Genomic DNA, 25,911 nt, shown 5'->3' with positions numbered 1-25,911 from the left:
ACTGGCGGATGTGACTGACATTGTCTCTGATGTCAGCAAGTAGGTCCCCTGTGTCAGCAAGTCAGTCAAGCACCATATCCAACTTTTTTTTTGTTGTTTTCAGAACCAGGGCGAAGGTATGTGACATATTTCCGTTAAAAGCGAGCAACATTATAGGAGTATAGTTTTAGAGAGTGCGATGATGGGTGTAAGAGATAAAGAGACGCCCGCACCAGGATAGGGGTTATGAGCCCAAACTGGGTTTGAAATCAACCCAGCCGATTGTAAGGTCATCAAAGGTTTACTGGAACCCATATTCATGTTCGTCTATCCTGTCAGGCAAAGACACGCACTCCACCCTAGTCCGCGACCGAATGGAAGGGTGGGTGTCCATAGGTGCCCATCCGCACACTGGGTAAATGCACGTGGATGATCTCCGGGTCGCCGTCCATTGATTAACCTTTACTCGTACTGACCGGAAACCCGCCTCCAATGTAGTGGGCTGGCTGTAATAGGCAAGAGGCCATGATCATGCATTACTTATCGCCTTTTACAGCCAGCCAGCTGCCACAGCAAGAAGTCCATCTGACACCTTGGAATTTCGTCGGCCTTCCACGGCTGCATCCTTCGCTTGCTTCACTTGATACAATCTTAGTCAGATCCTGGCAGGTGCATGGAATTGATGGAACTCACCGTCCATGCGTTGCAGGTCCTGCAACAAGACCAGGTGTTCTCGGGGAAGTCCTGGAATCTCGGGCCATAACATCAGGTCTTGCGATCCCCTCACGGCGTTCAAAGCTCTGGTCATCACCGTCCTGTGCCTGCAAATCATGCTAGAACTAATTGACAGTGGGATAAACCTACCGTGCCTAAACGACTGGTGTACGTCGTCTTCGAAGGTGTCCCGGCTGACATTGTGATAGCGGTGAGTTGCCAAAGGACGATATCTGACTTTCCGTTCATTGTTTGCAGAACCGAGACATCATATCGCCGACAGAAGTTAGTGTCATCGACATAGTGGGAGGATAGTAACGACCATCACTCTTCCTATACGACGATGACGTTCACTTACTGAAGAGTACGATGATGGGTGTGAGGAATAAGTAGCAAGTAGCTAATGTCCTGACTCTGAAGTACTGGGGATGCCATTCAGACTTTGAATTGATACAACAAGATGATAAGATAACTTCAAGACAAACATGCTAGTCATACACTATATACTACAGTAGATCGTGATATATCGATAGTTGTGTGAGGTCCAGCTAGAGGAGTGCAATGCATATGTGAGATGTGGGTGAGTGCATGTATGACTGCAGCGGGTCTGGAGATTGATTAGCGCGGATGCATGTATGAGGGAGGTTGGCACGAACTAGTGGGAGTGGGACATCTGAACCTCCTTTCAATGAGTTCTAGTCTCGTCTGAATGATGTTCTGCGCTTTGACTAAATCATCAATGATTACGATTTCTGCAGTATGGGCGCATGTCCTACCCTGATGACTTCATACGAAGCAACTGTTTCCAGGGCTTCCGTCTGGATCGAGGATCGGTGCCAGGATGAATTGGAAGAATGTATTTGCTATGAGGTGGTGAATGAGACACGAGCGGGTGCTAGTGACTAAAACCAAGAGTCAGAGGTGTGCTGGGAGAGAAGTAGGTACTTACATCAAGCGAGCATGTCTCGATATTCCTTTGCTCTCTCAGTCCTTGCTGGACGTGCTCGTGATCTGATGATTCATACTGAATGTCTCGTGAGAACCGCAATATACCGGTATCAAACATGCTAGACTTACATCTGAAGCATCAGATGCGAAATATACGCATTGCACCCTGGTGAGCAGGGCATAATGGTCGCTGACCCACCTCCTCCGCGTCGGTTTCCCGTATTTCTTTCCAATAGCAATCTTCTTTGGGGTGTCCATAAATAATCCTGGACGTGGCGTATAGACCAACTTGTCCAGTCTTCCTGGTGCGAGTGGAGAACGAGGTTGATACCCCCAAGTGAAGCCTCTTTCATCCGCATCATCGCCGCTCCAAGCATCCCACAAGCCAACAGATCCAACAATTGCGTAGTCATCGGGTGTGAGAGCATTAAAGTCACCTCCAACGACTCCTCCAAACAGTTCGTCCTGCATTAGAGCATTAGCGATGAGCTTGAGTTGTTTCTCCCTCATTGGAGCGCCATCGGGTAAAGGCTCAAGGTGGGTGTTAGCAATTCGCAAGGTCACGGTAGACTCAGATGACCGGGGGGCTTGCGTTGGATCGAGGAGACCGCTTAGCTTGACATCTACGAAAATAGCATGGTGCTGCAACTCAGAGCAGCTAAAATGAATGGAAAATGACTTTGTGATGCGCAGGGAACGAGAGACGAGCGTAACAGTGCCATACTTGGCAAGCCTAGGCCAGGCGTCTGTGGTGGAGGGAATGACGACGAAACAATTCTGCACCCACTTATTGTGGAGAATGGTAGTGAATGCAGTTGCCAGAACGCCCTGGAGTAGGATAGAGCATGGTTCAGGACATTTGCGATTTGTCCTGCATTTGAAGACGTTGTGTTGGAGATACGAGAGGGAGGCGTCTAGGCGGAGCTCTGCTTCGGGCCTCATGCAGTCAATATTCCACGATACGACACGGATGAAGTTGGGAGTATGCTTCTGGTGCTCTTGTGATCTCCTCAGTTTGAGCTGAAATGGACCTGGAATCCATTGTTTCGATTTAGCAAAGTAATGGGCTGGATGAACGTCTCGATAAACGTCAGTCATTGCCCTCGTTCGAAGGGCATGCGCACTAGGTGTCTTGTCCTGTCGATGGTAGCGTCAGTTAGTAGTAGTAAGTAGCTGTGCTTGCACAGCCCATCATAATGCGTGTAACTTTCATCAAGCCGATCAAGACTACACATGTACAGCGCAAGTACTTTCACGAGGACCTTGAACAAACCTTGAGTGTCATTCTATTCCAATGTATTAATGTTGTTTCGTGTCGAGCTACCTTGCATGAGCTCGCAATGCTGCGAACGCAGCAGCTTACAGTGTGGTGGCAACCTAGGCCTGTTGCATAGGACCAGGATCCACTGCACGCAGCTCACAGGCGAATTGGAATGCATAAACGAACCTCTGCTGGCATGCCTCTCAAAATGCCTCTTACGGTAACGTGGAACGTTGATAGTATTATCGCAGGCACCTTCTAGCGGGTCTTCAAGCACAATGCGACCCTATTAACCGCCTAGACCTTCAAGTTGCGGCATCCCGGCGCTTCAGAAGTCCTAGACTCAGATACGTTCATAAAAATCCCGAGTCATGAATGTTCGACGTTCGACGATGGGTCATCGTCATGCCAGTGATCTTTGATCCAGCGATTAATGAAAATGAAGCTGGAGCCGTTCGACGTCATTCACGATTCACGACCAGAATTCGGCACTGATGGTAGGACAGTGGAAGTCGCCGTCGTGGCGGTATCGGTGGGTATATCGGTCATTATTGTGGGCTCATGATGAATGTGCGTCTCCTCTCGTCATCCAAATTTAACTTTCATTTTGTATTTTAATGCTTCAGCACCGAGACTCGTCTCCTCGGGAGAAGCAAGGTTCTGCTATTCCAGGAGGTTCTCCTCTTCAGTTTGGTTGATTTCATTCAGACTGGGTGTTGCCAAGATGGTTACACGCGGGTCACATGGGCCGCTACTTCCAGCTTTTGGCCATAGATGATGGGAGACCAGACCTGGAAAGGTTACGAGACCTATCTGCCCTTCTGGAAAGCAAAGGTCCTTCTTTCATCGTCATCATAAGAAGATTGACTATAGCAGCTTGCCAACTTGATCTTGACGATTTGATCGAGTTCATGTGCCTCATTGTTATCAGTATATGTAAACCATTATCACCTCATGCTCATCGTCGCGATTACGCCCCGCAATCTAGACGAAGATATATGTCTGAGAAATTTGTGTGTGTCGACTTTGTGGTTGGCTATGCTAGCACGTGCACATGTAGTGAAAAAGCTATACGCCTCCCAACCAAAGCAAGCAGGTTTCCGTATTTTTCGAATCAGAGAAGGTGTAGTTTAAATATCCGTGGGTTGGCGCTTGCTGTAACTTTTGTGATCGACCTGGGGAGGCCTTGACGGGTGAATGGCACTTACGTCCATGAGCTCTGGCTCCAGTAGTCCTCAGTGGGATAACCGTCATCGTGGCTTTATTTCACCCGCTGAACTACAACAGCTCAGACAAGCCAGTCCAGGCAGAGGAACCGATCTACACGAGTTTCACGCACGACAACCTGCAACAACCAGTGCCAGTCCTCCAGGCGATCACGATTCAAACCCTAGCTCTGGAGGAACATTAGGAGGAACTCAACAGGAGGAACAGAGACCACCTACTCAAGCTACTCAAGCTACCATGTCTCATAACAGAACCTCGTCTTTCTTTTCTTTTCGAAAGATACACTCAAGTGACGCGCATGATCACCAACAATCTGCAGTTCCTAACCGCCGCCCAAGCACCGGCGCACCTGACCGCGACTTTGCACCACAAAATAATCAACAGCGCGCTCAAACAATGGGTCCCTTGCGCTCTTCCCCAGACAAGCAGGACCCAGACATGGCTGAAACAGCTCGCAGAACATCTATCACGGCCCCTCCTCTTCACCCTGAAATACGCTCCATTGTTCAGCTCACTGTCGCGCACGCACGCAAAGTATACTTCAGCGGCCCTCTAGTGAAACACGTACAGCGCCAACCTGATGGCCAACGTCCCAAAGATGATGGTTGGACCGAAGTATGGGCCCAACTTGGAGGTACAACGTTGAGCATTTGGGACATGAAGGAGATCGAGAAAGCAAACAAGAAAGGGCTCGAGGTCCCTCCTACGTATGTGAATATAACAGACGCCGTGAGTTTACTGGTCTCTCTTTCCATACTCGTGGTGATGACACTGGCTGTAGTTTGTTCACGTATTAGGTTCAGTGACTATCCCTGAGACTGCAGATCGTCCGCGAAAGACGTACACGAATGTTCTCACCCTCAACACAGCAGGCTGCAATTTGCTCTTGTTCAGCTGCCCGTCCATACCGGCATTGCAATCATGGGCGACCGCCCTCCGTTTATCTGCATGGGAAAAGTCTCGTCTCGAAGAAATGTACACTGCTCATTTGATACGCATAACTCTCCTCGATGGTTCGTTTCCTCACTGGAACCTTCATATTCATTCCTGACTATCTTCTCAGGCAAGGACACCCGCTCTACCCTCGTCCGCGGTCGAATGGAGGGCTGGGTGCTCATCCGCGTCGCTGGACAAACGGACTGGAAAAAGTTGTGGATGGTCATTTCCGGGTCGTCGCATTCCTCGACCCTCGATCCTGGAACACCCTCTAGTGCCACTGGCAGTGGTCCTACTCCGAAGAAGCGCATGTCAAGTCTCTTCTCGCGGGAGCATTCCCCTGAACCACTCCCAGTCAAGCCTCTACTCGCACTTTACGCATCCCCAAAGCCAAAGGACAAGAAGCACCCCCTCCTTACGTTTAGGGAGGTTTCGCAGGCGTTTGCTGTGTACCCAGAACGCCCAGAGTTGATCAACCGCAGCACGCTCATGAAGCTTGAGGGCCTGTTTGGGGATGAGGATATGGCAGGCGGGTTCAAACGGAGGGAAGGGTGGTTGCTTATTATGCCTGAGCTCGAGGCGGGAAATACGCAAGCGTCCGAGATGCTCAAGTGGCTTGTCGGTGAGCAGAGTATATTAGTCACACAGAATAAATGGCTCACCTTTTATATAGCCCTTCACGACGCCTTTGAGCTATACGGACGTCCCAAGGCATACACATGGGACCCTCGTGACCCAATTTCACTGATGTTTGCTTATCCAGTCAGTCCAAGCAAAGATGTAAGCTCGATTTGCCCTGCCACGTCAGTTTACTGATGTATTGGATGATAGCTCCTGTTCCTTGATCGCGAAGTTGCAGAGACCATGGATCCACGTGACGATCGTACATCTGTCATTCGTAATCGTCTCCTCAATATCCTCCACTCGCGCATGCCCGCGGCTGTGACGCCCGTATTGCCCTCTATGGCTCTTGGTGCTGAGCCAAATCGCACACTGGAGCAACAGTCCATCACAAAATACAGCTCAGCCCCCATCACAGACACAGAACGGTCAGCTTGGTTATCTCCCCACGATCAATTTCGACTTGTCCTCGCCACCGGACCTCACTGTCGGTCGTGTTCTCTCTCCCATTACGGAACGGAGCATGACGCGCGAAACGCTTGCGGATTTCGCTCATACGCACAGCCGCTCGATATCACATGAGCATCACGGGCCTGAGCCGATGATGATTAGCAACTCGATGTCGAGTGAGGTGCCAGATTCTGTTGGCCCGTCGATGAGCAGCGGGCACCAGGACTTTATGTCGCGTTCCATGTCCGAACATAGCCAGCAGCATCTGCTTTCTCCGCTCAGCCCGTTGGACCCAGTTCCAGAAAGCGCATGTGGGACTAGTTCGATAACAGGGCTCGTATTGACCGGAAGCCCGCTTCCTACGACGATTTCACTCTCCGAGTCAAAGCTTACGCCGAGCTTAGAGACTGCGCAAACGAAGAGCACAGAGGCGTCAACAAGTGCGAGTGTGGATGTTGGCGGGTTCAAACTTCCTCTCACGCCCGAGTCTCCTGGGTCACCTACATTTTCTACGGGCTCAACAAGTCCCAGCTCGGGAATGGGGAGGCCGACTTCACCAGGGATGTCTTTGACGTCTCTTGTTGCTCCTGTGCCTATTAGGACATCGGCTTCGAGATCTCCCCCTCCTTCCTCCAGGCTACTTTCAAGTCTCACATCGCCTTACTCTCCTAAAGGGAAGGAGAAGGAGCTACCTTCCATTCAAGATGTGCAGGATGTCTTGCATTTGCCGCCTGGAGCACTGTCTCCGCCCATCACTTTACCGCTGCGTAATGCAGGTTCACCACCTTTACCTCCCAAAGCGCACTCACCTACCCTATCGTCAAGGTTGCCTGTTCCTGTAGCATCAGTTCCTATCGTTCCCACACAGCCCTCTCAACCAGTGCAAGACTCTCAGAGTATCTTTTCGGATGCTCTGTTCTTCATGCAACAACTTGACGATAAGCCCAAGAACCCGCCACGGCGCGTCCCAACAACCATTTCAGAAGCCTCAAACTCCGACGACAGCTCAGTGTCTGACAAACCCCTGCGCTCCGCGCGTCGGGGACCGCCGATGTCATTCTCAGAGTTGGGAAGGGCGGAGCCTAATATAAGCGAACCAACCATGATTGGCTCGCGGCATTCCCTCGGACGTAAGCCGTCCGGAGCACGTGTTCAGCCCACTAGCCGAGGACTAAATGTGGAAGCCACATTGGTTTCCTCACCTTCTTTAGAGCACGTTCACGTTCACACCAGCGGCCAGGCCATGGCGGATTCGCAGCAAAAGAATATCCAAAAGCAGAACAGCGGCGACGATGTCAATGCAGATGCACTTGCAGCGTTGTCTTTCCTCGATGGTGCACCAGAGGCGCCACCACCACCTGCTCCTGCACCCCAGCCACCCCCGCCGGCAGAACAGGACGTGTCATCCGAGCCTACTATCGAGGGTAGCGCTGCATCTGAAAGCTCAGAGGGTGTCACGCAGTATAGGTCGTCGTTTGCACCGTCCAAGCAAGCGGCACAACGAAAAGCGCGTGCACAGGCCCAGCATCAGGCAGTGCTGCACAAGCCTGGGAGAGCGAACGGGAAGCGAGCCACGCCTGGGAACCGGCTCGCGGGGTGGAACGAGAGTAGCGATGAAGAAGAGGAAGAGGAAGAAGAGGACGATGACGACGACGACGCTGATTCTGATGAGGAACCGCCGTCCACGGCAGAGAGCAAGAAGCCGGGTCCAGTCGCGCCTGTACCGGTTGCATCCGTCAGACCCCTGCGCCCTGGCAGTGCGGGACGTCCTGGTAGCGCGGGACGTCCTGGTAGCGCGGACCGACGTGCTGTGACGCCAGGGGAACAAGCAACCGACGCGAATCCCTACGCGCAGCTACGACAACCTCGTAATCTGCCGCCAGTTCCGAGGCCGATGACACAAGGTCAGTACACCTGTCTTCATTGTCTTTTTCATGCGTTTCTAAGCTGACCTTGTATCAGGCGGTGTGCCGGATGACTACATGAATGCCATGCCACCGCCTCGACGACTCACATCCGATCAGCATATGCGAACACCAGATGATGCCCCTCACCTGCGCCCTCAGTCCGAATATACTTCCCAAGTCCTTCGACCACAGGCGGACTTTAATCAGCACGCTGCCACTCGTCAGAGTATTTGGACACAGGTTCTTGATCCTGGTCGCACGCCTGGTTCTCATCCACAACCTGAAACTCCTTCGTACCAAAGAGACCCTTTCATCCAGTTGGAACCCGCCAATCATTCCATGACGAAAGCCTTCACTCCACATGGTCTGCTATCCGCTGGGATGCAGGACAAGCAGGACCGGTCAGCCAAAAGACAAGAAGAGCTTGCGCGGGAAACTGGTGCCTCCCTCATCAATGTCCCTAATAAACCACCACCGCCTCAGACGGGTCTTTTGGGCGCAATCACTGCTCATGAGCGAGAGCGTAAACGTGAGGGCGGCGTCGGTGCTGCTCTGACGGAGCGCGAGCGTGAAAAGAGGCTCGCTGAAGACCGACAGCGCAAGATCGACGAATTCCAACGCAGTCAACTGGAGATGCAGGGCATGTATGCGGGTGGTCAGCAGTACCCCAACATGATGGGCAACCCGATGATGGGCAATCCTATGATGATGGGGATGAACCCGATGATGACTGGTGGGAACCCGATGATGGCCGGCGCCAACCCGATGATGGCTGGTGCCAACCCTATGATGAACGGCGCCAACCCCATGATGACTGGTGGATATATGGGCTACCCCAATATGATGCCAGGATATGGAAATCCCCAGTTCTTTGCGCACCAGGCGGCTCAAGCTGCTTACCAACAAGCGATGATCGCTGCATACTCTTCTGCTGCGTCACATGTCGGCGATGGCATGCACCCCACGCCCATGAATCCCATGATGACCGGTAATGGGATGGGCTATGATCCTCGGATGTCGATGATGGGCGTGCCGATGATGGGCAATCCCATGGGCATGAATCCTATGGGTGCTGGTATGGGCATGGGAATGGGAGGTGGTGGCATGGGAGCTATGGGAGGCGGTGGCATGGGAGCTATGGGAGGTGGGGGCATGGGCATGCAGATGACAGGTGGTTCGGCATTCGACGCACGATATTCTCCAGCTAATATGGAAGACCTTCGTCCCCCCGGCTCGCTCGCGCATGGTCAACGCACTGGCCACAGCTCGTCCCGTAACAGCTCGGCTGGTCAAGGATCGCCCGCAGGACCACGTCCCGTCGATGCCAAAAGCTGAATTGCAGTTTCCTGTTTATAGGCTCCTTCTCGGTCAGGCGTGCAAAGACAGTTAAATCATTCACGCTTTTTATGACGTTTACGACCATAAAATGCCGTTTGCCTAGTTTATCAATCTTCATAGCTCCCCTCCTCATGGACTTGGTCATCATTTATCTTCTGCATAGTTATATCTGGGTCCCTGACGAGATTTGTTACGTCGTAGTATCAGGTGTATCTGTCGATCATAGACTGTCTTTTTCACTGGTGAACCAAATGTCGTGTTGTCCGTGAGCGGGTGCAATTCCCCACGTGGGGCGCTCGGATCAGGAGTCTTGTCCAAAATGACTCTGACCACCGTTAACGTTCACCAACTTCCTTAGAATACTGACAGATGGGTGTGAAGTCACTATGGGATCTCTTGACTCCAGTGGGCCGTCCAGTGCCGTATGTACTCTCCATGGCTTCCGAGGTTCCAGGCTTAAACGTCGCGTTTGTATTAGGCTCGAGACCATTGAAGGGAAAGCGCTCGCGATTGATTCTAGCATTTGGATTTACCAGTTTCAAGCTACTATGCGCGACAAGGATGGACGTGCATTAGTTAATGCACATATGCTTGGTTTCCTCCGACGTATTTGCAAGCTATTGTTCTATGGGATTCGCCCAGTATTTGTCTTTGATGGAGGAGCTCCTGCGCTCAAGAGAAACACGATTGTAAGACACTCTTGCCTTATCATTATCTCAGTTTTGACGGCATGGTCCAGATTGAGCGTAAGAAGAAGAAGAGTGGTGCTGCTGCAACTCACGCCAAGATTGCGGAGAAGCTGCTGGCAGCCCACATGAGACGGGAGGCTTTGGTACATGCTCAAGCATCACAGTATGCGACCTATTGTATCCTGAACAAATGTGCAAATGCTCATATCTGTGAGCCAGCCCCCCAACTTCAAATGGAAAACAGAAAGCGCCCTCAGGACCCGTAGTCCTAGATGAGAATGTGGTTTATCTGGAGGACATTGATGGCTCTGCGCCGAAGACACCAGCAAAGAAGAAAGCAGAAGAAACACCCCCGTCGTCAAAGAAGAAAGCCCGCTTTTATGATCACGATCCGTACAGGCTTCCAGACGTGAACCTCGAAGAGCGCGTGGCGAAGGCCACTAGTTCACGGGTTCCGGACCCGCGACTCGCCACAGAGGAAGAGCTTCGGGCATTCATTGAGGATATGCGTCCGGAGGACTTTGATGTCACTTCTTCAGCATTTCAGGAGCTGCCCACTGAAGTTCAGTATGAAATTGTTGGTGACCTCCGGTTGAAGTCACGTCAGACATCGTACAAGCGCCTGCAGAATATGCTACGGAAGGCAGCAACGCCCCTCGACTTCTCACGAGAACAGATCAAGAATCTCAAGCAACGAAATGCTCTGACTCAACAACTCTTGACGACCACCGACAGTATCGGTAAAGCACACATTACCATCCCTGTTCGAATTGCCAGTGAACGCAATCGAGAGTATGTTCTTGTCAAGAACGAGGGGGCAGATGGTGGTTGGGTCTTGGGCATCCGGGACGAAGGCACACGGTCAAAACCAATCGAAATTGATCAAGACGAGCCCACACTTCAAAGTGACAGCGATGATGATATGGAGATGGAGGAAGTCAGTATGTACGCTAGCATGCTTCATTATTTTTGATCATCTGTTCATCGTATTTTCAGACCAGGTGGTGGAGCCACTGACCCCGATCTTCGGGAGTTTCAGTCAAGTATGGCATTGCACACCATAGGTAAACGCTCGCAGCCATCTGTTCTAAAACCTGTCCAGAGGCGAATCAAATCGAAGCCTTTGTTTGACCTGGATGATGACGACGACGACACATCCAGACCTCTGATTCATAACGAATTGGAGGACATTGATGATCCTGAGCTTGCCCTGGCAATTCAGGCTTCACTGGAAGATAGTGCTGCCAATTATAAGCCTAGTACGTCTTTCCAGAGGAGGGATGCAGTGAAAGTTGACCTTCGTTTAGTCACTTCAGAACCTTCTCCTTCCAAACCTAGTCCTCCTGCAACTCCTCAGTCAAAACTTGCTCATCTAACCCATGATTCCGATGACGACTTATACACGTCCCCTTCTCGGCTGGAGACTGCACTCTCAATTGCAGGTGCCGGTCCAGCGCGAAGGCTATCTGGAACTCTGCCCGATCTTCCGTTGCAGACGTCGTTTGGGAAGGCAACTTTGTTGATGTCGCCGAAGACAGCGTCGCGTCCCATGCCATCCGTTCGATTACCCTCGTCAGAATCAGATGAGAGCATGGATGAAGTATTGCCTGTACCATCCTTCGAGGTACCAGATATAATGCCGCCGCCTGTTGCTACCGCCACCCACATCGAACCATCTCCCTCCCCCCAATTTTTGCAGGATGCCGCACAAGATTCAGATGACGACATGGAAGAAGTCGCGGTCACTAATGAAGGCCGCGTCGAAGAATTACCCGAGAGTTCTGTACCTGTGATGCTCTCAGCACCAGAAGTTCTCGATGCGGCCAAAGAACGACGATCAATATCCTCTGCCTCTTTTCAACTGCCGAAGACGTTGGAACCTCCTTCGCAGCCTTCGTCATCTAGTATGGTCACGCCCGAGGCTCCGATACCCGAGAGTGACGATGAATCTGATATCGAATGGTCACGGTCTCCGTCTCCCGTTCATGGTGCTGCTCCTGAGAGTGCTGAACAAGGAGCATCTGCTGCCGCAGAAACATGGGATGCTGCTCAAGAGATGGATCCCCATGCTGAAGAAGGCGAATTTGTTCGCTTTATCTCTCAAGTTAAGGGCAAAGATTTGAATGCCGTCAGAGATGAGATCGACGAAGAGATTCGGACGTTGAATCAGCAGAAGAAAGCAGCGATGCGTGATTCGGAAGACATCACTCAACAGATGATCTCTCAAATTATGGTATGTCTGATGCTCCGGTCCATTATTCATTTAAGCTCACCATCTGGTCTAGTTGATGTTGCGTCTCTTTGGTATTCCATACATAACCGCACCGATGGAAGCCGAAGCACAGTGCGCAGAACTAGTGGCGCTGGGATTAGTCGAGGGTATCATCACGGACGACTCTGACGTTTTTCTTTTCGGAGGTATGCGCGTCTTCAAGAATATGTTCAATCAATCGAAGACTGTAGAATGTTTTCTTTCGTCTGATCTCTCACGGGAGCTTGGGCTGGAACGCGACACGCTCATTCGTCTGGCATATCTGCTCGGAAGCGACTATGTCGAGGGGCTTCCTGGGGTTGGCCCTGTAGTGGCCATGGAACTGCTCAAAGAGTTTCCAGGCGAGGACGGCCTTCACAAGTTCAAGAACTGGTGGATCAAAGTCCAAAGTGGGCGGGACCGAGAAGAGGACAATACGACCAAATTCCGGAATCGTTTCGTATGTGCCTTGCTGAAAATTTCGTTTTCTGATGCAAGTTGATGTGCTTATCTCTTGATCTAGAAAAAGAAGTTCAAAAATCTGTATCTGTCGCCGGAGTGGCCTAATGCGTTAGTGGTGGGTGGCTGCTGCTTTATCTGCTGCAATGGAAGACTAATCTCTGGGCCATAGAGGGATGCTTATTATCATCCGACGGTAGATTCATCAGAGGAGCCGTTCAAATGGGGTATGCCCGACCTCGACGCCCTCCGACAGTGCGTAGCAACCACGTCCCCGCAATAAAAATGCTCACAAGGTTCCGCAGCTTTTTACACGAAGAGCTACACTGGAACCAATCCAAAGTTGATGAGCTGCTGTTACCCATCATTCAGAAAATGAATAAGCGGAACCAGGTATGGAAAGGCTATGTGTTATGGCATTCAATCAATATCCGGGTATTCATTTGCTCAATATGTTTGCCAGGCCGCAGCTATGAATCGGCAGGGCAATTTAAATAGCTTCTTTGAGGTTGCACCCGGTAGCGGATCATATGCTCCCCGGAAACGACAAGCATACGGAAGTAAGCGCCTTCAGCAAGTGGTTACAGATTTCCGAAAACAGCAGGCACAACGGAACACTAGCATACCACCTGATGAAGCAGATAATTTCGTACCTGAAGACGACCAAGAGCCCGCGATCAAAAAGAGGAAAACAGACACTAACCAGAAGGGTCGAACGAAACCCAGTCCTGCGGTGGCACCACAGAAAAAACAGCGGGCAGTTACTAGCCGCAGAGGCAAGGGCCGCGGTGCCAAATTGCAGGGCTCGTCCGCTAGGACACTTGAGGAATCTGGACCTGAAAGCGGAGACGAGTATATTGGCAATGTTAATGATCGTGACGGTCCTTCCGCCGCAGAAACCTCAAAACCCCGACTCCGCCCACGGGCGAGACCAGTGGCAAAAGGGACCCGAATACCTGACAGATATACCATACTTGCGGCAGAGTTCGAGGGTCCTTAGCTTAAGTAACACGTACATAACCATAGCGCATGCACTTTCTCAGGGGAACTGGACTTGTGTTGTGTGCCAGGCTGTTGGCGGAGTGCAGTCAACGGTAACGAATCATCACGCAAAGGTAGTAGAACGCGTGATAGCGAAATTCTCCCGGATAAGAAACGTGAGGTCTAGGTACACCGCAATATTACTCGTCGATCTCTTCAGTCTCTTCTCTAGCCTAGAACACCAGTCAGATCGACCCATCGACAGACACGTGGGACACGAGCCCACCTTATTTTCCTCAAGTCCGCCAAGTTCACGTACAAGACCGGAGTACGGGTATTCCCGGGGTATGGTTGGTCTGTCTGGTACGAGTGCGTACTTGCATAGGAAACCGAAGCCAACGAATGCCGAGATGGCGAGAGAAAGCTGGAACAGAGCCTTTTGAGGGGCAATCGGAGGAGTATCAGGACCCCACATGGACAAGACTTCGTCGTATTCATGTATCTGAAAAAAGGTATGGTCTGAGACGTGATTACGCGCCGGAACTGGGTAATAATGCTGACCGGATCCCCAAAGTTCCGTCGCATTTGCTGATCCCACCAGCCTCTAGGAGGAAGTTCCTGGTCTGATAACCATGGAAGGTCAGGGTAATCGGCAAGCTGAGGGTCTTTTTCGTGTTGTTTGTACGTTGCAGGCGTTGCGTACGCACGCAAAGATAGGGGCGATCGCCTTAGTGCAACGTTGCGAATGACACTCGCGAAACGGAGTGATGTTGAGGAGCTCATTGAAAGTCGAGGTGAAGTGACCAGTTCGATGTGACCACTGAATGAGACCAACCCCCGAAAACAACTACCAGGACCCCGGATACTAGAGTAGGTCAATTAATTATGGGAAAGAACCGACGGGATTCGGGAAGCTTACTCTTGCATGCTTATTGACAAGCGGACTCAAGCGAACGGCATCTTTCCTATCTTCGCGGCCCTGCAAGTCCATGAATGGTACAAACTTTCATGGCATGCTTGGAGAAGATGCGGCCGTCATCACCTCCCCAAATTTTTCGAGGTAGATCGTTTATCATGTTGCAGCTTGCTTCTACATTGCTAACATTCAAAACCCTTGTCCTATTTCAACGAATTTACATCACAGGTCCTCCTACTTGCATATAAATTGGCTCATCTATAACGACTATCATACATATGACCATCGGCATCCATCAACATCCTAGATAAAATCATCCATGCCCATGCACCTTCTTCCATCGTCATGAACGTTAACGATAGCCCCCACACGAACATCGACGTCGCCCTACTTTCAATGCCAAAATGCAGGCGGCTTCCCAACGAGATTATTTCACCTTTGCAATATACAAACGACATAGTGAATTTGTGAGTTCCATTTTTAACCATGCTTCTGCTTTCTGTCTCCTTACCAATCATATTTCAGTGATCACTGGGATCATATGTTTATAACAAACTGTTGTAGGAGCTTGACGCTTTATGATTTTGACGGCCCTCCGTCTACAATTCTCGATCTTGGGTGTGGGCGCGGTCTTTGGGCCATCGAAGCCGCCAGGCAATGGCAGGTTGGTGAGATTATACACAGCGCAAACCGTATTTTTACGGGTGGATGCAGGGCAGCACAGTTGTTGGGTTCGATATCGAGTCCAGGCAACCACGTTTGAATGTCCTCGAAAAGTCTGTTTCTCGTCGGCTGAGATGGGTACAAGGCAATCTGTAAGTTATAACGGGTTCCCCACGCATTCCATAATCCGAGTCGTATCTGATGTGCTTCTTCAGGCTAGAACAGCTACCATTCCTGCCTGGTCAATTTGACTTCGTGAGGATGGTCCGAATGGGCCTACACATCCCAGAGGATGAGGTTAGTCCTTCCGGCATCGCCTAGTTGACTTGCTAATACCTTTTTCTACTGTGCAGTGGCCATCAGTTCTGGCGGTAAGCGAATTGTCCGTCGCATGTCGTAAACCCTTTTTGAATTTGCTTTTACCTGACATACCTCAGGAGATCGCCCGCATCCTCAAACCTGACGGTGTGTTCGAGGTGCGGAGCTTTTTCCCGGTCGTATTATGTATCGGCTACCCTGACGGACTTCCAGGTTATTGAAGAAGACCTACTATTTCCATGCCAATCTCCACGATCACATGATGTGACCTCCACCAGTGGACAGTCTTCCGGCAGCTCTACCCAGGGCTCATTGGCAGATACGGTGGTAACCGCAACTTCTTATCACAAATCTGTTTCCTCCCTCAAGGTCAAAAATAAAAATACCAGCCTAGATACATTTTCTGGACCTTCATCCACGTCACTATCTTCGTCAAGCTCACTATCCTCCGTGCTGGATGCCCAACTCAGGCATCCAAAACCCCCAGATCCGCAAGATCACTCACGGCTTCAGCGAGCATGGGAGGAGATGCTCGACACATATTTCTTGTCGCCGCAACCACTCTCCGTCTTGCCACTGTATCTCTCGCTATCATTCTCCAGTATTCGGTCGCATCCCCCACTGCAAATTCCCTTACCACGCAACTCTTCGGATAGACAACAGCTTACGAGTCAACATTCGATCTCGACTGTACAGCTTGATCCCGCAACTCTTTTTGAGCTTCGAGCCTTATCGGCCCAACCGGCAGCTGAAGCCGATTACAGCTCTCGTGCTTCTGTGATGACGGCAGGGGGTGAGCGGAGCATGTCGTCATGGGCATGCATGCATCTCGCTAGGACCGTGCGCACAATCGTGGGTTGTAAAGAGTCCATCTGGAGTGCTTACGAACGATTGTACGGCGAGGACCCCACGCCTCCAGTCGTCCGAACAACACAACAACAGAAGTCCAGCTGGTGCGACCGAACATCTCCCACCAACCCTCTTCGCGATTACTTTGAACGCGACTGGATCAATTGGGAAAAGTAATTCATTCGCTTTTTGAATGAACTATATAGCTAACTTTGGTTCGTTTGTACAGCGACATGGCAGATCGCACCAGCATACGGGGACGCATGCGAGCGGAATTAACGTGGTGCGAGCCGGTCGGTAAACCTCCAGATTGGCGCCTGTGGCGTAATTCTTTGCCCCAGGAAGATGCGTGCTCTTATCGAGAGGAATCGGCTGAATATTGCCGGTGCCTTCGTGGCTTTGTATGTTTTAAATCTTAGGATCAATATGTTATGACCCGACGACGTTATATACCCCTTTATTGCACACAAATTTGCATGTCTCAATGCATCAGTTGACAAAATCATTTTCGTGACTCCCGCGTGATATATGGCCCGCCAGTATTGAAATGAGTGATCTGTTTGTACGTTGGAAACATCTATCGTTGGGAGTTGTGCTGAGAGGCTTGGAAGTCGTGTCTATCCCATTCCTCGTCTAGTCAGAATTGTTTCCCAGGTCAGCGGGTCCGAAGCGAAAATTTAACATGAACAACTGGCACCCAACACCCACTGTCGAGCTGCACAATCGTTCTCAGGGTTGTTAAGAAACAGCTATGCATGATGCGTTATTATGTAGCTGTATACAGAGAGCAATTTATAGTAAGAAAACGAATAACAACTGTGGCGAGATCGACAGTGTCAAGGAGGAACAAATTAGGTACGAGAACTCATCAAGCTGCGCGAGGTTTACAAACATACGAGAAATGAAAAGAGTATTAAGTGAGGAAGTCATACGCATCGCCTCCGATCATTGGTGGCAAGAAGCTGAAGTTCGACAACATTCGTGTGAGCCATCGAGGAAGAAAATAATGTTTTCCGTGGGAGTGCAATGGGAATGAGATCTTGTACGTCAGAGCTATTGTTAACGAGCGCGCGAGATCGATGCAGTGTTGTGGAGAAGCAGTTTAGGTACGAGAGTTGGGTTGCACGATCGTAGTCGTACAATCCAACTCTCGTACCTAAACTGTTTTTGACAAACATGCGAGAAATGACCAAGTGACGAAGTCATATCCCACGCCTCCGATCATTGGTGGAAAGAAGCAGTCGAGAACGTTCGTGTGAGATATGAAATAACGTTTTCCGTGCCGAGTTGCGATGCGAATGAGACCTCATACGTCAAAGCTGTTGTGGGCATGAAGTAGGACTCGCATTCTGAGGGGGGAATGGACGACTCCCGCTTGAGGCGTCATCCCCAACGTGTCCAATGCGAATGGTCGAATTTAGGAGCAACATGCGCAAAGGCAAAGATACCGACCTGCGGAGAGCGAGGGTGACTTGGACTCGGGAGGAAGGAAGGCGAAATCAACGAAGACACTTATTCTCTGATCCCACCTTCTTCGCCCTGAGTCTGACATGGGCAAGTCCCCCAGCGAGGTGGGTTACAGGGAAAATCACATTTCCAGCCCTTAGTGATCATCCATCCAACCGAAAGGACGTTGACCATCGCGCCAGGAGTATGCAGACAGCTTCTCAGACGAAAACAATGCCGATTCCAAGTGAGAGTGAGCCAGGCTACGCAACCGCCATATCCAGATCCTGCATTCGCGCGCTCAGATTCTAGGCGAGAGGATGTGATGGCTTGTGTGTTGAACAAGACGCAACGCCTCGGCAATGATACGCGCCACACAGGTGAACGTGGGGGTCGAGGAGGATGTGGAGATGCTGCTCAGGACTGCATCGTGGTGCATACGCTGTAGGAGCTCTGACGTCATATAGCCTCCTGGCGTTGCTGGCGGTCCCATGAGAGGATGGGAAGCTGCTTCCTCATCGGAGTAGGTAGCGCCCTTTTCGTGAAGGGAGACGTGCTGGATGAGAAAATTAGAGGCGTCCGCCAAGTCTTTCATCTTCAAATGAATGATCTGACGAATATGATGTTGGGTTCCGATATCGTTGCGGTGCTTCTGAATCGGTATCTTGGCCTACTTTTGTGATGTTAAGCTGCAATTTGAAGTTGATGCGTGAGTTGTAGGCTAGGGCTGAAAAAATAGGCGTCATGGAGATGACGTGAAAAGCTATGAAAGGAAACGTTAGTTTGTCCCCCGCAGCGGATTCGAGCTGGCATTGACCTTGCTTTAAGATCTGAGGTGGCAATCTGCTGGCATTGTAGATACCATCAGTTCGAAAGGGTGGATAGGTTCTTCCTACATCGTCATGAACAACAGTATTCAGCATATAAAAGCAAGCGGTCTTCCTACTGTCCCATTCAGATTTATTTGATCACATATCACATCCTCACAAACAATGCGTTCTCCTTTGTCCTCGCCGTTGTTGCTGCTTTGATAGCATCAATATTTGCAGCATCAATACCTGCCGGTCACCCTAGCAGTGACTGTCCTTTCTTGTGCTTGCATACTAGAGACTGCAAAAACTGCTATCTCGCGAATGAATGCGTGAGTATTAGTTTGCATCCTGTATTTGACCACATGACTCACCGGCGTGGTAAGTCTTCTTCGGATGCGGCGAATGAAGCAGTGAGATAAAGAGCCTCTGCTGGAGGTAAATGTTAGTGAAGCGGACTACACAACATACCTGCAAGTTGAATCGGTTCAGTCCTTTTCGCTCAAATTTGACATGGGGGCAGAGTACTTAGAAGTCGGCAAATATTTCGAGTGTGATAATGAGTTGTTTGAAGTTGTGTCGTGTGTCGTGGATGCGGATTAGAGAGTTAGATTACTACATGCATATTATCCCCGACACCCACTTTTATTGAGAGGCTTCTGTCAGGGAGACTCAGCTGGATTTTAGCCAAATATCCTGTTTCTGCTGACAGACCTCAACCTAACTTTTTTTTTGTAAAAGCAGTTCAACACAACGACCGAGTGACGAAGTCATATCCCACGCCTCCGATCATTGGTGGAAAGAAGCTGGATGTCGAGAACCTTCGTGTGAGATATCGAGGAATATGAAATGACATTTGCCGTGCCGAGTTGCGATACGAATGAGACCTCATACGTAAAAGCTGTTGTGGGCAGGAAGTAGGATTCGCATTTTGAGAGGGGGATGGACGACTCCCGCTTGAAGCGTCATCCCCAACGTGTCCAATGCGAACGGTCGAGTTTAGGAGCAACGTGTGCAAAGGCAAAGACATCGAGCTGCGGAAAGAGCGAGGGTGACTCGGACTCAGGATGAAGGAAGTGATATCAACAAAGACTTGGTTCTTCGTTACTATCACTTTCACTCGTCCCGAATCTAACATGGGAATGTCCCCCAGGCGAGCTACACTATACACGAACTCACAGCGTGGTGGGTCACAGCGGAAGTTACGTTCCCAACCCGTAGTGACCACCCATCCGACCGAAAGGAATACGGTGCCGATTTCCGTTAAAAGTGAGCCAGGCTACGCAATCGCCATGTCCAGAGATGACCAGATTCCTGTTATTGGCCGTGCGCACGGTCACAGAATCAGCGGTGGAATATGAACAAAAGAATTCACGGTCTCTGAGGAGCGTGAGCGAGGTACTACGATCTAGGATAGTGGAGAGAACATGAGTCGCGATGCTAGCCATGTTGTGGGGTCGAGGGGGTAGTAAGCGGCGAGAGGGTGGAGTCTATGGAAGCGCAAGAGAGGAAGATGATGGGTGCTGCAGCATTAGCGGAGTTGGCTGGTGCAGCAGATGCAGGGGTCGTGACCGATGCTGACGTGGCAGATACAGAAGCTGCATCTGCGTCAGTCAGATTCTTCTTCCTTTTGCGCTGCCATGGAGCTTGACCTTCCACGCCGCCCCCTTCGCATAACCATGATCGTGGTCATCCCACGGCCAGGCGTCATGCAAAGTATACCTTCTGGGTTATACTTGTGCTTGCGTAGCCCGACAGGGTTCGACCCCACTCTCGAAGTCATTTCCGTATTCACGCCCTCAGATTCTGAGCGATCAAGAGGCTTGCATGTTGACAAGATGCGATACATCGGCAATGATACGCATCACACAGCTCTAAATGGTGAGCGACAAGGGCTGGGAGGTGAAGGGTGTTGTGGGTTGAGGAGGAAGTGATGATACGGCCTAGGACCACATCGTGATGCATGCACTTTAAAATTACTGACCTAAATTGCTGCCATATAGGGATTTCTGGCACAGTCCTATGAGAAGATGTAAGACTGCTTCCTCATCGGAGTAGGTGACGCTCATGTCCTCGAGAGACGTGCTGGTCGAGAAAATTAGAGGTATCCTCTTCAAGGTATTGAATGTGATTCAAAATCGCGTCGGTGTTCCTTTGTATTCCCGGACGACCGTTCCCACATTTTTTGTTATCTGGAGGATGGATGGGTCCAGCCTCGAAGCTAGTTGGACCAGCGTTATTCGTGTTTTCAGCGTTTTCAAATTCACTTGTGACTTTGATTCACGTGACACATGTCTAAAAATAACACTCACATCCTACATAGCCCAAATTTTTGTGAGATTATCTACTTATCTAGTACCACGTTCCTTGTCCTTTACGGTTGCTACGCATGTCTCCACTTGAGTCTTACAAGACACAGCTCCTCGAGCAAGCAGCTCAAGTCGGCGCTCTTAAATTTGGTAACTTTACACTCAAGTCTGGCCGGTGAGTGACTTCCATGATTTGTCTTCATCAACTCATCCTAGACGTATACCAGTAAATCTCCTTACTTCTTCAATGCGGGTCTCATGTCCGACGGCACCATCTTACATACCGTTGCACAAGCTTACGCCGCCACCCTCTGCGCTTCACCCTCCCCTGGTGACCCCAATGCGAACCCCTTCACTGACTTCGACATCCTCTTCGGGCCAGCTTACAAAGGCATTTCATTCGCTGCTTGCACAGCGCTCGTTCTTGCATCCATACACGGCCGCGACGTCAAGTTCGCATACGATCGGAAAGAGGCAAAAGACCATGGCGAGGGCGGCAATATCGTCGGATGGCCCTCAGGTGGCAAGGAGAAATGGCGTGTAGTGGTCGTCGATGACGTCATGACCACTGGCCTCGCAGCCAGCACTGCGATAAACCATGTCGTTCGGCAGGGCGGAGAGGTGGTTGGTGTCGTACAACTTCTCGATCGGGAGGAGTTTTCCGAGATAGACGACCAGGGACGCAAGGTCAGTTCAGTCATGAAGCTCGAAAGATTGCTAGGAGGCAAGGGGAAGGTGCGAAGTGTATTGAAGATGCGGGATCTAGTAAAGTGGTTAGAGGAAAAGGAAGCGCGAGGGGAGTCCAGCGAGGAAGAGATGATGAGTTTGCAGGCGCTGAGGGAGTACAGGGACACTTATGGTATAACATCGTTCTAAGGACGCGGCATCTCTTCGCGTGGGTTCAATGTGGGTATGTACTTGTAACTAAAAGCAAAATCCATGATGACTACAAGAAACGTCGCGAACTAAGCTTCAAGCTTGCAAGGGTAGCACTCACGGAATTCCTCCTGTTTATATTATTTAGACTTCGTAAGTTCCCACCAGCAGAAGCACATACGAAGAACGCTGGTGCTTCTATAGAACTGGGACCGTGACAGCGCAATCAAGATCTCCATGGGTCGAACTGGATCAAACCGAACCGATACATCAAGAATTAACGCTCCGCGTAGATACTACACAGTGTTCTACCAGATATGGGATATCAGGAAGTAATGTGAGGTAGTCGGGAGATGTTACATCTTCTCCAGGATCGTGCCCTGAGCCTGACGGCAGGCGTAGGCGATCAGAGCCTCATCCTTAGCGCCGGTGGCATGCGTGAAGCCCAATACCCTACGCATCTCCTCCTGGAGCGCTCGACTTCTTCTGCCTATCGCACGGACCTGGCCTGAGCATTGCGCCATTCAACCCTAATATTCGGAAACACGGTTAGTGTTGTATCTTGCATGGTTTGCACTAGGCTTACCAACTTGTATCACTTCAACGCGTGAGTAGCGCGATATTCGTCGATCTCTTCGCTTCCACACGACTGAGAGAGGTTTAAGCCCGAGCACTTGTATTTGGCTAAGGACCCGATTCCTCCTGGATGGATCGCACAATCAGAGGCTGTCTTATTTCCTCATATACATCTCTAGCATGAGCAAAAATGGCTCGCATTCAATATTCTGGAGTCGGATGTTGCAAAGTACTGTTTTCGGAGCATACGGCCGAACGGTAGTCAGAATTTGGTGTCTTCGTGATGAAGAGTCTACCTTGGATATTCAAGTTGGTAGTTACACTCCATGGTATAGAAGGCCTGGGTGTAGCCTGGGGTGGTGCGCGGGTCGGGTAGAGCGGGCATGGGGTCAGAATTGCGCTGGCACTAGTAATGTGTGTGCAGGTTAGAATACCCGCCTTCACGAGTCGACAAAAGAAAGAAAGAAAATGTTCTACGATATCCCAGATGAATGGTCCAGACATCTCCACATGTTCAATTGGTGGCTAACATATGGTCAGTGGTCACGGCCAATCCCACATGAGGAGATGTCAGTAAATTCCAATCCCCTGCTGCGTTTGAGTGAGCTTGAAAAAAATCAAATGAATGAACTGTCTGGACTCTGGAATTCGAGAATGCGTGCTGGTGTTCGGAAGATGCGGTAATTGGGTACGAATAATCTTGCTAGCTTGCTTGCTCGATGTTAATGACAGTACTCTCCCGTAGTCAGACTTAAGTCAGACCTCGAAAGTTGAAAGGTCGGACGACATTGTAGGCTCGGAGTGCCACACGTGGTTTGTGCCTCTGACCGATGAGGAAAGAGACATACCATATCGGGAACACTAATCCTGCAAGTCAATCTCTCCAATCCTCGCGTGCAGCTCTCTTCTTTTGATTATTCCTATTCTTGCATTAATCCTACAACATGGCTGAGGCTACCACAGACGCACCAAAGCCCGCTGAAAAAACCCGGCTGATCAGTGAAGCCGATGTCACAAAGTACAAGGTATGGAGGGCGTCATCACCTTCCTTTGTTCGCCAAGTTTGATCGAATGGCTGCTGCGATGTCTTGCAGGCTGCCGGTGACATCGTAAACGATGTTATGAAGAAGCTGATCGAGCTCTGCGTCGAGGGCGCAAAGATCATCGATCTTTGTATCGAGGGCGACAAGTTCATCGAGGAGGGGACTGGTGGCGTTTACAACAAAGTCGTGAAAGGCGTTAAAATGAGCAAGGGTGCGTTATTTTTCATGTTTCGGAAATGATGTTTATGACGTTTTTCAAAAGGTCTTGCATTCCCGACATCCATTTCTGTAAATAACATCGTTTCCCACTTCTCCCCCCTGGCGTGCGTGATTTTATATTTCACTGTGAAACTTTCTTCAAACATCACTTTCTTTAGATCAGATCCCCTATCGTCCCAGGCACTTGCTAAAGGCGATGTGGTAAAGCTCCACATCGGTGCACACATTGACGGTTTCGCTGCTATCAGTGCGGAGACCATCGTCATCGGCGCATCAGAACAGGAACCCGTGACTGGCAGACAAGCGGATGTGATCAAGGCAGCTTGGCATGCAGCTGAGATCGCCATGAGGCTCGTCAAGGTCGGAAATAAAAACTTTACGGTTACCGATGCTGTCGCGAAAGCGGCTGCGGCCTGGGATTGCAAGCCTGTCGAAGGTGAATTTTGTGATGAACTCAAGTGTGGGCGGTGCGAATCTGATGTGACGGATCCAGGCATGCTCTCCTGTCAACAGACGCAAAATGTGATCGATGGCAAGAAGCGCATTATTCTCAATCCGAACGAAACGCAGAGACGTGATACCGAGGCGATTACGTTCGCAGAAGATGAGGTCTATGGAATCGATATCCTCATTTCTTCAGGAGAAGATGGCAAGGTCTGATGCTGACTACGAACGGAAATGAACCTCGATCGCTGAATATTCGACAGGCACGTCTCGAGGATTCTCGGACGACTATTTACCAAAAAGATAGCTCAGTAACGTATCAATTGAAGATGAAGAACTCGCGTGCTGTGTTCTCGGAAGTGCAGAAAAAGGCTGGCGCTTTCCCATTCAACGTTCGTGCGCTGGAAGATGAGAAGAGAGCAAGACTTGGTCTTCAGGAGGCCGTGCAACATGGCTTGATCAAGCCTTATGAAATCGTGTACGTGTAACACATCCTTGTCCCCTAACACTCTTAATGACATTGCCGTAGGTACACCCCTGCAAACACGTTTGTGGCAGCATTCCACTTCACGATCGCATTAGTTCCTGCTGGTCCGCTGCTGCTGACTCACCCACCGCTGTGGTACAAGCCGGAGCTGGTGAAGACTGAGAAGGAGTTGGAAGACGATGAGCTCAAAGGCCTTTTGTCCAAATCCCTTCGTGAGAGCAGAAAGAACAAGAAGAAGGCAAAAGAAGCTGAGGGTGACGCGGACGCATAAGATATATAACATAGTGTAAACGATCGCTGTTCGACGATCAATGAACTTCTGTACGATGAAGACGAAGAGAATTCTGTCTCCCTCACGAACCATTACTTTCCTCTTCATGTCACTGGTTTTCGTTCCGAGTCTTCTCCAAACTCGCCGATAGTCCGGGCGACTAGATCGACATTCTCCAGAAAGCCGTTCGTCGTCAGCCTTGCCAGCCGAACTGTCAAAGTCGCGAATGACCTGCGTTTCGTTCAGTATGTGCGATGGGCGTGATTCCTCTTATAAACACGTACGCGACGAGATCATTACCATCCACAGTCAAAGTACGTTTGACGGCTTCCCGCTGAAGCTCTGGATCTACTTCAATCACTTGCATCGCTATCGTTGCGTGTTTTGGGTTCGCAAAGGGGACCCGTATGGTGCTATGGTTCAGTTTTGGATGAGATTGGAAGATGGAAACAACACACTTACACCGTATGCCATGATGATTCGGCCATGATGATGGTGGCCAGCAAGTAATCTGCTTAGCCGCTAGTAGTGCTGTAAGTTAACGTTAAGGTAATATTGTGCTTATTAGCTGAAGACAAGCACTGCGTGTCAGTAACAGTCAACTCAACCAAGTCTTTATTTGAAGACTTCATTCGTCTACTGTCTATCTAGGGGAGACTAAGACACCGCCATGGCTGATTATTTAGGACGCCATGAACTAGTAACTGGTAACTTGAACCGCCCGATTCAAAAAGACACGACTCGCAGGACATCACCCCATTCTCTCTTCTCTGCGCCCATCCTCTTTTGCGCGTCGCTCACCAAGTTCATCGTATCCCCACAAGGCGATCATAAAGGTTCTCTTGTGGGCCCCAGTCTGCTCGGATAGTGACTCGGTTCCATACGGTCAACCCGAAGCTTTATTTGCGTAAATAGTGGGGTCGT

The 25,911-nt window shown here is 50.3% G+C and overlaps 8 protein-coding genes across 8 annotated transcripts; 5 read left to right on the top strand and 3 right to left on the bottom strand.

Annotated features, from left to right (window-relative positions):
• Nucleotides 1–1,556: 1,556 nt before the first annotated feature.
• EDB91DRAFT_1248957 (uncharacterized protein) lies at nucleotides 1,557–2,739 on the bottom strand (the record flags this gene model as incomplete). The annotated part of the gene is made up of 3 exons (XM_041323000.1): nucleotides 1,557–1,595; nucleotides 1,643–1,717; nucleotides 1,771–2,739. 3 exons carry the CDS (start codon nucleotides 2,737–2,739, stop codon nucleotides 1,557–1,559), a joined length of 1,083 nt encoding a protein of 360 aa, XP_041176769.1.
• A 1,182-nt stretch (nucleotides 2,740–3,921) lies between these two features.
• On the top strand, nucleotides 3,922–9,628 carry EDB91DRAFT_1136500 (uncharacterized protein). The gene is made up of 7 exons (XM_041318838.1): nucleotides 3,922–4,858; nucleotides 4,911–5,142; nucleotides 5,193–5,687; nucleotides 5,739–5,845; nucleotides 5,897–6,038; nucleotides 6,088–8,040; nucleotides 8,099–9,628. Exons 1-7 carry the CDS (start codon nucleotides 4,100–4,102, stop codon nucleotides 9,376–9,378), a joined length of 4,968 nt encoding a protein of 1,655 aa, XP_041176768.1. The 5' UTR covers nucleotides 3,922–4,099; the 3' UTR covers nucleotides 9,379–9,628.
• Nucleotides 9,629–9,750: 122 nt separating this feature from the next.
• On the top strand, nucleotides 9,751–13,780 carry EDB91DRAFT_1054037 (uncharacterized protein; the record flags this gene model as incomplete). Its single annotated transcript, XM_041313797.1, has 11 exons — nucleotides 9,751–9,803; nucleotides 9,860–10,070; nucleotides 10,121–10,233; nucleotides 10,290–11,015; nucleotides 11,067–11,333; nucleotides 11,409–12,303; nucleotides 12,356–12,781; nucleotides 12,845–12,898; nucleotides 12,953–13,035; nucleotides 13,086–13,173; nucleotides 13,244–13,780. The coding sequence occupies 11 exons, from the start codon at nucleotides 9,751–9,753 to the stop codon at nucleotides 13,778–13,780; spliced, it is 3,453 nt and encodes a 1,150-aa protein (XP_041176767.1).
• Nucleotides 13,781–13,961: 181 nt separating this feature from the next.
• On the bottom strand, nucleotides 13,962–14,544 carry EDB91DRAFT_1248954 (Ndufb8, NADH dehydrogenase 19kDa subunit; the record flags this gene model as incomplete). The annotated part of the gene is made up of 3 exons (XM_041322999.1): nucleotides 13,962–13,994; nucleotides 14,048–14,263; nucleotides 14,323–14,544. The coding sequence occupies 3 exons, from the start codon at nucleotides 14,542–14,544 to the stop codon at nucleotides 13,962–13,964; spliced, it is 471 nt and encodes a 156-aa protein (XP_041176766.1).
• Nucleotides 14,545–14,659: 115 nt separating this feature from the next.
• EDB91DRAFT_1223622 (uncharacterized protein) lies at nucleotides 14,660–17,010 on the top strand. Its single transcript, XM_041320939.1, has 8 exons — nucleotides 14,660–15,144; nucleotides 15,203–15,341; nucleotides 15,392–15,492; nucleotides 15,556–15,637; nucleotides 15,694–15,711; nucleotides 15,778–15,816; nucleotides 15,872–16,680; nucleotides 16,737–17,010. Exons 1-8 carry the CDS (start codon nucleotides 15,023–15,025, stop codon nucleotides 16,924–16,926), a joined length of 1,500 nt encoding a protein of 499 aa, XP_041176765.1. The 5' UTR covers nucleotides 14,660–15,022; the 3' UTR covers nucleotides 16,927–17,010.
• A 4,057-nt stretch (nucleotides 17,011–21,067) lies between these two features.
• Nucleotides 21,068–22,027, top strand: EDB91DRAFT_1336886 (phosphoribosyltransferase-like protein). The gene is made up of 2 exons (XM_041325554.1): nucleotides 21,068–21,246; nucleotides 21,299–22,027. The coding sequence occupies exons 1-2, from the start codon at nucleotides 21,152–21,154 to the stop codon at nucleotides 21,945–21,947; spliced, it is 744 nt and encodes a 247-aa protein (XP_041176764.1). The 5' UTR covers nucleotides 21,068–21,151; the 3' UTR covers nucleotides 21,948–22,027.
• Nucleotides 22,028–23,467: 1,440 nt separating this feature from the next.
• On the top strand, nucleotides 23,468–25,226 carry EDB91DRAFT_1285310 (peptidase M24, structural domain-containing protein; the record flags this gene model as incomplete). The annotated part of the gene is made up of 7 exons (XM_041324786.1): nucleotides 23,468–23,548; nucleotides 23,618–23,777; nucleotides 23,829–23,889; nucleotides 23,944–24,221; nucleotides 24,279–24,439; nucleotides 24,493–24,707; nucleotides 24,759–25,226. 7 exons carry the CDS (start codon nucleotides 23,468–23,470, stop codon nucleotides 24,985–24,987), a joined length of 1,185 nt encoding a protein of 394 aa, XP_041176763.1. The 3' UTR covers nucleotides 24,988–25,226.
• On the bottom strand, nucleotides 25,092–25,396 carry EDB91DRAFT_1054075 (CTAG/Pcc1 family; the record flags this gene model as incomplete). The annotated part of the gene is made up of 2 exons (XM_041313800.1): nucleotides 25,092–25,218; nucleotides 25,272–25,396. Coding segments are annotated over 2 exons (252 nt in total), but the record flags the coding sequence as incomplete, so codon positions are not given.
• Between the last annotated feature and the right edge of the window lie 515 nt (nucleotides 25,397–25,911).

This window comes from Suillus paluster (assembly GCF_016628075.1).
Source record: "Suillus paluster strain FC165 chromosome Unknown EDB91scaffold_29, whole genome shotgun sequence".
In the NCBI taxonomy this organism is placed as follows: domain Eukaryota; kingdom Fungi; phylum Basidiomycota; class Agaricomycetes; order Boletales; family Suillaceae; genus Suillus; species Suillus paluster.
Note: the sequence above shows the minus strand (reverse complement) of the source record. Positions and strands in the feature narration are given on the sequence as shown.

Bases quoted from the DNA above. Each gene is read 5' to 3' on its own strand.
- EDB91DRAFT_1223622 (XM_041320939.1), top strand. From the start codon at position 15,023: ATGAACGTTAACGATAGCCCCCACACGAACATCGACGTCGCCCTACTT. The intron at 15,145-15,202 runs GTGAGTTCCATT...ATCATATTTCAG, and splicing joins ACAAACGACATAGTGAATTT to TGATCACTGGGATCATATGT. The intron at 16,681-16,736 runs GTAATTCATTCG...TCGTTTGTACAG, and splicing joins GACTGGATCAATTGGGAAAA to CGACATGGCAGATCGCACCA.
- EDB91DRAFT_1136500 (XM_041318838.1), top strand. From the start codon at position 4,100: ATGGCACTTACGTCCATGAGCTCTGGCTCCAGTAGTCCTCAGTGGGAT. The intron at 4,859-4,910 runs GTGAGTTTACTG...CACTGGCTGTAG, and splicing joins ATGTGAATATAACAGACGCC to TTTGTTCACGTATTAGGTTC. The intron at 8,041-8,098 runs GTCAGTACACCT...ACCTTGTATCAG, and splicing joins TCCGAGGCCGATGACACAAG to GCGGTGTGCCGGATGACTAC.
- EDB91DRAFT_1336886 (XM_041325554.1), top strand. From the start codon at position 21,152: ATGTCTCCACTTGAGTCTTACAAGACACAGCTCCTCGAGCAAGCAGCT. The intron at 21,247-21,298 runs GTGAGTGACTTC...GACGTATACCAG, and splicing joins TTTACACTCAAGTCTGGCCG to TAAATCTCCTTACTTCTTCA.